This window comes from Stegostoma tigrinum, chromosome 31, assembly GCF_030684315.1.
Source record: "Stegostoma tigrinum isolate sSteTig4 chromosome 31, sSteTig4.hap1, whole genome shotgun sequence".
Classification (NCBI taxonomy): Eukaryota; Metazoa; Chordata; class Chondrichthyes; order Orectolobiformes; family Stegostomatidae; genus Stegostoma; species Stegostoma tigrinum.
The window spans coordinates 3,910,574-3,923,144 of record NC_081384.1 but is presented as its reverse complement, the minus strand read 5'-3'; the positions used below and the strand labels follow the sequence as shown (position 1 = coordinate 3,923,144).

The window sequence follows — 12,571 nt, the reverse complement described above, 5'->3', positions numbered from 1 at the left end:
TTTTCTTATTTTAAAGATAGATGTGAAAGGGATGTTCATGGTGTGATGCAACTGGTAAAACCATTCAGCTTTAAGCCAAATAAAAATTTATTTAAACACTACAGTTGAAGCACGAACAAAAGAAAGTGGAATTTAGAATCACTTATGTATTGGCAAACTTAGCTGACGCGATACAACAACATAAGTAATTAACTGTTCCAATACAGCAACATCACATAAACACACCCCTTGGGAAAAAGATAAAATGCAGACACAGATCCTTACAGGCAGGAGGGAACAGCAATCCAGGGAGATTTCAGAGAAAGTCAGTGAGGAATCCTTTACTGAATCTTGCAATCCTTCTTAACTCCAACATCTTGTGATTGCTGCAGCCTACAAAAACCTGGAAAACCCTGAACTGGGAGAACTGGTCACTTCCCTTCCATCGTTAAACTGTTTTAGCATTCTAGCTCTGTGGGCTCTTCGTCACCTCTCCTTTATGACTTCTCTTCAAAAAAACCCAGGACAAAATAACCTTTTTACCAATCAACACAGCTCTCCCAATTTTGACATGAGTCCCTAGATGTTAGTGAGGAGGACCTTTGCAGGGTCAACAGGGCCGTTTCTGCCGTAGTCTTTTCTGTTGCCTAGGTCAATGCCAGGTTATCTGTCTGGTTTCATTTCTTTGAGACTTTGTAGTGATTGGTACAACTGAATGGTTTACTTGGCCGTCTCATGTGGCAGTTGAGAATCAACCACATGACAGCGGGCCTAGAGTCACGTTTAGGCCAGACCTGGTGAGGATGGCAGATCTCCTTCCCTGAAGAACATTAGCAAACCAAATGGGATTGAAAGACTATTTTGTCAGTGTGATTATGAGTATTGTGGCAGTAGAGGAGTTATTAGCCATATGGCCAGAAATCACACCACACCAACTTATGGCCCAACAGGTTTATTTGAAAACACTGGCTTTCGAAGCCTCGCTCCTTCTTCAGGAGTTAGTGAGAGAGGTGGCATCAGATGCAGAATATATAAGTAAGAGACAGAAGTGAAAGAAATTTGGGGATTTACATGTACATATTAATCCATTAAAACTTTAAAACTGATGAAAGATTTAACAGCATCTTAGGTTTGCTTAATACACCCACATCAGTTGTGTGACCCTTTGATCTTTCACTTATAAATTCCATGTCAGACCCCACCTCTCTCACTAACACCTGAAAAAGGAGCGAAGCTCCGAAAGCTTATGATTTCAAATAAACCTGCTGGACTATAACCTGGTGTCGTATGATTTCTGACCTTGTCCACCCCAACCCAACAATCATAACCCTCCCTGCTGTATGGATAATTGAGGAAAGTTTCTGCAAACTGGGAGGAGGAGTAGGCTATTTGGCCCTTCAAGCTCAGGTGTTCGAAATAGTTGTGATATTTTTTCTGCGTCAGAACCCCTCAAAATGACATTGCTAATTCTGATGATCTAGTCAGCTGGGATCTTTCTGCACTGAATTTTGTGCCAGTTCCCTGCATTCCAACAATGACTCCATGTCAAAGTATACCTCATTTTGCTGTATACTGCTTCATGATATTGTTTATTGTTTGGGTGGCACAGTGGTTAGCACTGCTGCCTCACATAGCACCAGGGACCCGAGTTCAATGCCACCCTCCGCTGACTGTCTGTGTGGAGTTTGCACATTCTCCCTGGGGCTGCAAGGGTTTCCTCCAGGTGCTCTGGTTTCCTCCTATAGTCCAAAGATGTGCAGGCTAGGTGGATTAGCCATTGGAAATACAGGGTTACAGGGATGGGGTAAGGGTCTGCAACTGGGTGAGATGCTGTTTGTAGGTTGGCGCAGACTCAAATGGCCTCTGCATGCCGTGTAGGGATCTTATGATTCTCTCTATATGTATGTTATTTAAAATGATATCTGTCTGGTGATAATAATTAATGAATTTTTATCCTTTCTTTCCCTGAGCAGACTGTGAATACTTTTTGGGAGATGTTCTGCAGGGTGAAAAGCTTGGCAAAAGGGCAAAAGATAACAGAGAGATACTGCTTGAGGGCTTCCGTCTGATCAAATCGAAGTAAGTGGATTGTTCAACTATAAACTCATTTGTTACTCGATGTGAGTAATGTCAGTGTCATTAGAAAAGCATTGTTTCGGTGTCATGGAATCGCCACAGCGTGGAAGCAGGCCCATTTGGCCAATTTTAGGCTAATAGTCTAAAATTTGAAAGGTTTGTGATGATCCAAAATCTCTCTTCACCGCGTGCAATTTGTTAGAGAAATCGGACAGGAAGATTTTTTTTCATTCATGGGATGCGGCTGTTGCTGGTTAATAGCATTGAGCTGCCCACAGTCTATGGAAGTCAGGTACATCCACAGTACTGTTAGGGAAGGAGTTTGAGGATCCTAACTCAGTAACCATGAAGGAACGGTAGTATATTTCCTAGTCAGGATGCTGCATGACTTCGAGGAGGACCTAAAGGTGGCTGTTTTCCTATTAGTCTGCTGCCCTTGTCTTTCTTGGTAGAAATGGTGAGTTTGGCAGGTGCTATTGAAGGAACTTTGGTGAGTTACTGCAAAACATCTTGCAGATGTGCACATTACTGCCACAGTGGAGGGAGTGGATGTTTTGTGGATTTGGTGCCAATCAAGTGGGCTGCTTTGTCCTGGATGGTGTTGTTGGAACTGTAATTATTGAGGTCAGTGGGGAGTATTCCATCATACTCCTGATGTTCATCTTTGTAGATAGTAGACAGGTTTTGGGAAGTCAGGAAGGGAGTTACAGGATTTCTAGCTTCTGACCTGCTCAGGTAGCCATGATACATAACTGGTTCAGTTCAATTCAGTTTGTGATGAGTGTCAACCTCCAGGATTTTTGTCATGGTAAAATTAGTGATGGTAATACAATTAATGGGTACAAGAAGATGGTGAGATTCCCTTGTTGCAGATGGCACTTCTATGGTGCAAATGTTACTTCCCACTTGTTAGCCCAAGAATGGAGTTGCCCGGGTAATGCTACAGGTGGGCACATGATTACTTAAGTATCTGAGCAGTCAAGAATGGTAATGTGCAATCATCAGTGAACAATGTTCATCCCCACTTCCAACTTTCTTTTAACGATAAAGGAAAGACCATTGATGAAGCAGTTGAAGATACTTGAGTGTAGGAGACTACCCCGGAAAGCTCCTGCAGAAATGTCCTGGGGCTGAGATGTTTGGCCTCCAACCAAATCCATCTTCCTTTGTGCTAGGGATAGCTCCAACCAGTGGAGAGTATCTCCTGATTCCTATTGGTTCCAACTTTTTGCGGAGGCTTCTTGATGCTGTTGTACAAAATAATGGAAATGAAAGGGTTAATGTAAAAGTTAAACTGAAGTTCCAACCACATATACAACAGTCACTGGATGAGCTTTATGCAGTTCTGGTTGGAGACAAGCATGTCATTGTCAGTATAATGTAACCCTTGTGTGGTTAGTTGAATGTAATAAATTTCATCTTCTTATCCAAGATAAATGCCCCTTTTGATTTATTTCTGGTGTCTGTCTTACCACAAACTGCATAAAAGCCCCTAGATAAGCATTGAGGTAAGATTTATAGCAGCATAATTTGCATAATCAGATGCCCCATTCTTTGTCAAATGCTGCCCTGATTTTGAGATTGGTCTGTATTCACCTTACGGTTTAGCTCTCTGTTGTCCATGTTGATGAAGCCAGGAACTGAATGGGCCTGATGAAATCCAATCTAAGTTCAGTGAGCAGGTTATTGGAAAAGTGCTGCTTGATAGCTCACTCTGATAACACTTTCCATCACTTTGCTAATGATTGACAGCAGACTTGGGTGGGAATTGATTGTGTTGGATTTGTCCAGTTTTAGAAATAGACAGGACTTACATGGGCAATTTCTTGCAGTGCCAAGTAAATGTACAAGAATAGCTTGGCACTAGACGTGGATAAGTTTTGGAATGCAACCCTTTAGTACTAATTCTGGAAAGTTGTTTGGATCCATAGTTTTTGAGGTATTGAGTGCTGGTGGGGAGGCAATGGCCTAATTGTATTATCGCTAGACTGTTATTCCAGAGATCCAGGTTCAAATACCCCCATGGCAGATGGTGGAATTTGAATCCAAGAAATATCTGGAATTAAGAGTCTAATGATGACCATGAATCCATTGTCAATTGTTGGAAAAATCCATTTGGCTCATTAATGTCCTTCAGGGAAAGAAACTGCCATCCTTACCTGGTCTGCCACATGTGACTCCAGACCCACAGAAATGTGGTTGACTCTGCCATCTGAGCAATTAGGGATGGGCAATAAATGCTGCCTAGCCAGTGATGCCCTCATCCTGTTAATGAATTTTTTTTTAAAAATTCCGCTGGCTCTTCCCTGTAACTGGAAATGTATTATGACTGACGAATCTGGTTCTACATCTCCTGCTTGCCTTCTCCCTGCTGCATTGTACATGCAGCACAGCAAAGGCCAGTCAGCCTATTAACCTATGTTGTTTAAGCCCTACATGAGACTGTTTATCACTTTGAATCAAAATTTTCTTCCTCTGCACCAATACTATTTGGCTCACTTCTCCAGATAGTAGTAGGATGCACATAAAATTCAAGAGAAACTCCTTTGTTCATTTTTGTTCATGAGACCATCTTATTTGCCTAGCGTAAAGTGGACACATCTTGTCAAATTTATTATACCTATTAAAGCCCATCATGAATTGGACAGATATCTTGGGTCACCCATCTGCTGTCTTACTGGACAATTTGTTTCCTCTGGTCTTTAGCCCTTGACTGAAGTCGAGCAGCTCAGAGCCACTAATCTCACCATTATCCAACATTTCAGTTTTGCTTTATTTTCCTGGCTTACGGCTGATTCACATTTCCAGATCTTGTTCCGGTGACAGATTTGTGTAAAGTGCAAATATGTTTAAACCCTTCTGAGTAAAATAAATGGCAAGCTGGGAGGGAGTGGATGGGTGTGAAGATCATGTGACAACTGAACCATATCATCTGTTGACTTAGGTGCAGAAGATTTGTCAGATGAAGTTCAGCATGAGTGAATGTTGGGTATTACAGTACTTTCTTGTGAATAGATTACTGACTGCTGCCTGGTTGATAATGGATGAATGTCTAGGTAAACTACAATGACTGCATTATCTTAAATATAGAGCAGCATTCAAAAAGTTGAACTGCGTTGCAAATTTGGTTGGAGTTGGATGTACTCACCTTCTTTGTAGTTTGACTGAAACATTGTCGAAGTTCTGCTAGTGTACAGCATAATTCATTTAGGTCTACTATTGCAAATCACTTGCTCAACAGCCACTCTGTCTGTAAGAAAGCCTTTATTTGTTATGTTAATGACCCACCACTAGTCACAGAAGCTAAGTGGCTGATCCTTTCTCCAAGGTTTCAAACCCCTAGTTCTAGACACTTCAGCTCCTGGACAGCTAACCTTGTTTAAAATCTTTCCAGAGTGTTAGTGCACTAAAGGCATCCCTAATCTTTTCAAATCCAGAATTCTATTCTACACAATGTTTCCTCGTAGGCAACTCAATTTAGCAATGAATTTGGTGAGCCGTCAGTGCACCTTCTCTAAGGCAAATGTATCCCGGAGGTAAAGGGAGCAAAACAGAAACCAGCATTTAAGATAACAAAATGTGAGGCTGGATGAACACAGCAGGCCAAGCAGCATCTCAGGAGCACAAAAGCTGACGTTTCGGGCCTAGACCCTTCATCTGATGAAGGGTCTAGGCCCGAAACGTCAGCTTTTGTGCTCCTGAGATGCTGCTTGGCCTGCTGTGTTCATCCAGCCTCACATTTTGTTATCTTGGAATCTCCAGCATCTGCAGTTCCCATTATCTCTGATACCAGCATTTAAGATGTGGTTTCACCAAAATTCTATATCAGTGCAGCAAGATATCCTTTGCAGTAAAAGCAAGTACAGTTGCCTTTTTGTTTGCTTGCTTCACTTGCATCTGTTCACTTAGAAATACCCCAAGCCTCTCTGTCATTCTCCCTTCTCAGGAAAAGAAGTGAATTGATTCCACACTGTCCATGCACTGGTAGCCATGTCTAATTGTTTAATGACAAAATGAAAATGTGGGACCATATTTAAATATCTGGTATAGTTTAATGAGCTTTAGGGTGTGTACACAGTGTGACAAAGTAATTCGGAAGAGAACACCAATAATTGTATCCCACTATTCCACAACCTGTCCCAAAATATATATAATCCCAATTAGATCACCAAAATGACCAGTTTGCCTGAGTAGCAGTCAGTCAAATCAATTCACACCAGGTTTCATCAGTAACAGAAATATAACTCTCTTCATTATAACATGTTTGACTGTAACAGGGGCAGAGAAAAGGGAGTTTTACTAAACTACTACTGTGCAAATTAAATTATTCCCTTTCAAAACTCTCAAATATGCACAATCTCAGTGAAAGACCAGAGACAAATGATTCAACACACATGCTATGATGGAAAATAATATACACAGGGTAAGCAAAATTCTGAACACCAAACGGCTGGGCCACAGGGTAGAAAATATTTTTTAGATCTTTTTGATTTTTAAATGATGACATGCTGCTGCCTGTAGGATAAAATTAATTCTTCAGTTTGATGGGTGATCAGGCAGATTCGGCTGTCTTCTGGGATGAATTATTTCTTTATAAACTTGCTTTGTTTCCCCTTCTGTCTTTTTCCCCCCACAGAGAGAGAGGGAGAGAGGGATGCTTTCTGACTGCAGGCTCTGTTTACTGTCTTCTGCCACTCTTGGTACTTTGTTTCTTAACACTTCCGGTAGGTTAACTGATCAGAGGGCTGCTGTCTTGCAAAATCAGTAACTCAAAAAATATTCTGTGCTGCTCAGAGTCATTTTCTCTCTTACAACTTCAAAAAGCAACATTATTAGACAGCTCAGCAGTAATGTGCAGCACTCGGTTTTCAAGTTGTAAAACTTGTCTGGTATTTGTTAAAACAGTTCAACCACTATTTCAGTTTTTAATTGTTATAATAAAATATATAATTTCTTGTAACATCAATATCTAGGAATGGTAAGACAAATTACATACCTTTTCCAAAATAAAACAGACGCTTGGGATAAAGCAGTCATTCTAAATCTTCAAATTCCCCTTGGTTAGTGTTCAGTTCCAAGCTCTATGTTTTAGGAAGAATGCAGAGACCTCTGAGAATTACTAGTCATGCCAAAGTGGGAGACTTTGGTTTGGCAGAGGAACTGAGATTGTCCCTTTTTGCTTTAGAGTAGGGGACATTTTACAGAAACATTCAACCTAATAGGTTTTGATGGAATCAAGAAAATATTGCCAGCAGCAGAAAGTTCAGTATACAGGATGCCAATTTTATGGTGATTTTTCAAACAAGTGAATTCAAGATTTTTTTTAAAGCAAAAAGAAGACCTGAAATGGTAGACTAATTTCAATAATCATATTCAAAAGTGGATTGGAGTTTTTTGGGAAGGGAGGGCAGAAATGTTGGGGAGAATTATAGGAGAAATTAATTGACCAGGTGAGAAATGATGGCCTGGAGGGTCTCTAATGCTATGTTCTTGTAGCGACATAACGTTCCAGTCTTCTCTTTTCGAGATCTAATCAGTGAATGCAGTATACGAAATTAAAATTTGAATCTTACATCTACAGTAAGATGAAGAATTGTGTAAGATGTGCAATGCAACCACTCATTTAGTTTTCACCAAATAATGGGCACAGGGGCAGAATTCAATCGCCGAGGCAGCAAAATAGTCCCAGTACATTTAAGCAGTTAACTTGTTTCACCATTGTGAATCGGTGCTTGTGATTCTCCCCTCAAGCAACATAGCCTTTGCCTTGATGAGCAATGCCACAGGAGATTTCTTAATTGATGAAAAAAAAACCCCAGTCTTGCCACTCTTGCCCTTGGGGTCCTTTTTTCAGATTAAACTCCACTTCTACATTCATAACGGAAGCTGTCGGTTTAAATTGTAATTATTTTTCTTTCGTGGGATGTAGGTGCCACTGCAAAGGACAGCATTGTTTGCTCATCCCTCATTGTTTGAGACACTAGTGACTCCTTAGGGCATTTCAGAGGGCAGTTAAGTGTCAATTACATTGCTGTAGGCCTGGAGTCACATATAGCCTAGATCAGGTAAGGATAGCAGTTTCCTTCCCTACGTGACCTTAGTGAATCGGATTGGGTTGTTACACAATTGTTGGTAGCTTCATGGTGTCCAACCAACTTCTTGTTTCTACATTTATCAATGGAGTTTAAATTCCACCAGCTCCCACTATAGGAATGGTGCCAATGTGTGCAAACATTAGCTCTGGTCTGTGAATGACTAGTCTAGTGATCTTACTGCTGTGCCACCATCTTTACTGCATTTCCCCTCTCGCACCCCACCAGCCCCTCCCTAATCTTTACTTTATGTATGTGCTGTGTTTCTTCCTTTAAGGCCTGGGGAGAATAGCCTGAGAGATGGAGAAATTAGAACAGCAATAAACACTACAGTGCTGTCTTGTCAAAAAAGTTATCTGAAAAGTCTCTGTCAATCCAAAGGGGCTCTTCCTGGGTGGCTCTAGTCATCAGTTGAGATCAGACACCTCTTCATTGTAACACCACTGTCCACGTGCTTCAAACTCATTACTGACGTGAAGGTCCAAGTGGTACTTCCAATCCAAAATTGATGCTTAATGTCTGAATATATTCTTCAGTCTGGATTTTTTCTTTCTAATTTAGAAAGTATCAGAAGTAATGGACGTCCAGACTTAGTATCACTGACCTATTGTACCATATTTTCAAGATCCATGAGCACTTATTTAGATTTTCTTTTGTAGACAATAGCATGAACTAAGGGGAACCTTTCAGGTACCTGGCTACAATTGCACAATTTCACTTCAACAACAATTCCCAAGTACAGTTGGCCGCATTCATCTGTTAAGCATCATCAGCACTGCAAATACCTTCTGAATTTATAAAGGGTCGAGACTTGAAGAAATTGGACATTGATTGAAATGTCGAAGGAATTTGATATTGGGCACCAGTGAGTGATGTAGACAGGGTAGTTTTGAGGTGATTTTTGTGCTTTAAATACATTCAGTTGAGCCTTTAGCAAGATAAAATTTTACAAAATTAACAGGCTTGCATATTAACTGACTCTGCTCCAACAATAATAGCACAGAGAGGTTCATAGCTTTTTCCTATAAGAAGGCTACAGTTGTGCTGTGGCACTTTAAGCTTTTGATAGCTTCTCGTGTAAGTGTTTTCAAGCAATTTTCCCACTGACATTGTGGAATGTTTGCATGAATGATGCAGCTTGCAATTTATTTTGTTTTATAAAGGTACAATTTATTTTTGATTTCCAAGTCATTAGAGAGGGTTCAGAGGAAGGGTCCCAGGGGCTGTAGTGGGCTGCTAACCAACAAAGCTATGAAAAGAAGCTGTGTGAGCTAAAACCACTGATTGGGGTGGAGGAAGAAATAGATTTAAGAGGGAAAATTATGCAGCTTTATTCCAAACCAAGGTATAGATTAAAAAGCCAATCTAGAGAATATGTTGCTTGTCTCTCAGCCAATTTGGCTGCACAACTTGATGCTTCATTTTCATGCCAATTTGTGCTTAAGGTGAGAGGCATTTATGCTGATCGAGGGAATTCAATAGTTGGTATTTATTACCCATTCATAGTTAACCTGATTAACTCAGTGTCAGAAGTCAGTGGTGAGTGGGGTTCCACAGGGCTCTGTCCTTGGGCCTCTACTGTTTGTAATTTTTATTAATGACTTGGACGAGGGAATTGAAGGATGGGTCAGCAAGTTTGCAGACGACACAAAGGTCGGAGGTGTCGTTGACAGTGTAGAGGGCTGTTGTAGGCTGCAGCGGGACATTGACAGGATGCAGAGATGGGCTGAGAGGTGGCAGATGGAGTTCAACCTGGATAAATGCGAGGTGATGCATTTTGGAAGGTCGAATTTGAAAGCTGAGTACAGGATTAAGGATAGGATTCTTGGCAGCGTGGAGGAACAGAGGGATCTTGGTGTGCAGATACATAGATCCCTTAAAATGGCCACCCAAGTGGACAGGGTTGTTAAGAAAGCATATGGTGTTTTGGCTTTCATTAACAGGGGGATTGAGTTTAAGAGTCGTGAGATCTTGTTGCAGCTCTATAAAACTTTGGTTAGACCGCACTTGGAATACTGCGTCCAGTTCTGGGCGCCCTATTATAGGAAAGATGTGGATGCTTTGGAGAGGGTTCAGAGGAGGTTTACCAGGATGCTGCCTGGACTGGAGGGCTTATCTTATGAAGAGAGGTTGACTGAGCTCGGTCTCTTTTCATTGGAGAAAAGGAGGAGGAGAGGGGACCTAATTGAGGTATACAAGATAATGAGAGGCATAGATAGAGTCGATAGCCAGAGACTATTTCCCAGGGCAGAAATGGCTAGCATGAGGGGTCATAGTTTTAAGCTGGTTGGTGGAAAGTATAGAGGGGATGTCAGAGGCAGGTTCTTTACGCAGAGAGTTGTGAGAGCATGGAATGCGTTGCCAGCAGCAGTTGTGGAAGCAAGGTCATTGGGGTCATTTAAGAGACTGCTGGACATGCATATGGTCACAGAAATTTGAGGGTGCATCCATGAGGATCAATGGTCGGCACAACATTGTGGGCTGAAGGGCCTGTTCTGTGCTGTACTGTTCTATGTTCTATGTTCTATGTTCTAACTGGTAATGAGTCACTGTGGTGATCCCTATTCCACTCCAAAAAAATCCATTCACTCTAAAAAATTGGAGGAGTTTTAAAAGTGGAATGGCTTGAAATTGAATAATTTGCTTGGTCAGTTGTATAACTGCAGATCTAATAATGAATGGTAGGTTTGCCTGAAGGACATTGGATGTTACTGAGTTGAGATAGAGATGTTTCTGAAGAAAGATATGACCCAAAATGTCAACTTTCCTGCTCCCCTGATGCTGCCTAGCCTGCTGTGTTCCTCAAGCTCCACACTGTGTTATCTCAGATGTTACTGAGAATCACTTTCCATTTTTCAGACCTTTTGATTGTTCTCTAACTGTGGAATGATTCTCCATCTCTCTAGCATTGAGATTTCAGTGTGTGAATACTCCAGATAATTCAGATATTCAGAGGCCAAACCCACTGTCCCTGATTTGTCTTAAATGGTTGGCTTTCAATTTTATTTTGCCAAATAGGCATCCACCATGCTAGAGAGGTATCATTGGCTTGCTGTCTGATCACAAGCATAACGTCAGGCAGTGGATTACCTCTTGGTCCGAGGGAATGTGTGGAGGTATAAAACTAAAAATAAATGCCTCCAAAATATGTTTGTGGTGAGTGTCATTTTGATAGAGGAGAAACACTCACTTGTTGTCAAGTAATCCTCTTGCCACGTTAAATGATACTGGTCAGTAGTACCTTCCTAATAACAGCCTGGGCTGTGTTTGAACTGAAGCCAGCATTCCTGGCTTGATGTGAGTATTTTGAGTTGCCTGGTGTGTGTTCATCGATGTTGAAATGATCTACTACCGAGGAGGAAAGGAAAGTGGGAGTGGGGTTTCTCTCGGAAGAGGGTCCCTTCATCTGAATCCTTACAACACTTGAATGTTGTAGCATTGAAATCCTTGCGGTAGGGCAATCCTGTTTGTTGAACAATTACCCGTTTTTGAAATGAATTGTTTTCAATTTGTCCTAATGCTTTTTTCTTTCATTCACAGATATCAACATGAATTTCAATCAAAAGGTAAGTGAGACAGTTACTAGCTCCTGTGGTTTTGAGATACTTCTGAGTTCGTGTTTCCAAGTGAGGAGTGTGGTGGATAAGAACTTTTACACCCTTTAACTTGCCTACACTTTGGGATCCAGGAATAGCGATTTCAGTGGATTGTGTCGAATTATTTTTACTTCCAAGCCATCACATTTCCAAATGCAGGAGATCAGGCATAATGTGGAGGCTCACAATGTGATTTCACTTTTTCTGCTAATAAAACTGCAGTTCACACATGGGTGGATATTGAGTGGTCCCTGGAGATAGTTGGTGTACCAAGGGTGGCATCATAAGAACTTGCTGCTATCAGGCCAGAAGTCACTTGGTGTCTGATCATCATGAGCAAATAGATTCATTGTGGAGTGTGTATCGGAATCTGTGCCAGGTCAGTGAAGGTGGGTGTACTTGCAAATTCACTTTCATCCTGTAGTGTACATGTATTTGCTGACTTGCTGAGCAAGCACTAATCTTAGTGCTCTTCACACTTACTTTGCTTTCAGCCATGCCTTGAATTGTGTCTTTTGTAAATCCTCATCTGTCCCTTTCTCCACTGTGAGCTATTCCCAGTCGTTGCACAATCCGGCATCCCCTCATACGCTCCCTTAATCTTCAGTGTACATCCAAAAATAATACCAGCACTTATCTGATGCAACTGCCTGATTGTCTGTGTAGCCCTTCCCTCAGTCAGCAAATACACTGGATTAATAAATAGTGTATGTCCTGTAGCCATTCCTGCTTTGACACTGGCAGAGGAGTGGTGAAAGACACAGAACATGGTTATTATCCAGTAGAGGAAGGAACACTGCAAAGTAGACACGAGGAATGTCAGATCAG

The 12,571-nt window shown here is 41.3% G+C and overlaps 1 protein-coding gene across 2 annotated transcripts in view; it reads left to right on the top strand.

Moving 5' to 3' along the window:
• skap1 (src kinase associated phosphoprotein 1) overlaps window positions 1–12,571 on the top strand; it is a 389,377-nt gene that overhangs the window by 20,281 nt on the left and 356,525 nt on the right. For both annotated transcript variants that reach the window (XM_048560760.2, XM_059638690.1), the window contains exons 2-3: window positions 1,953–2,058; window positions 11,688–11,713. In XM_048560760.2, the coding sequence (XP_048416717.2) occupies window positions 1,953–2,058; window positions 11,688–11,713 (132 nt within the window). The remainder of the gene's footprint in view (window positions 1–1,952; window positions 2,059–11,687; window positions 11,714–12,571) is intronic.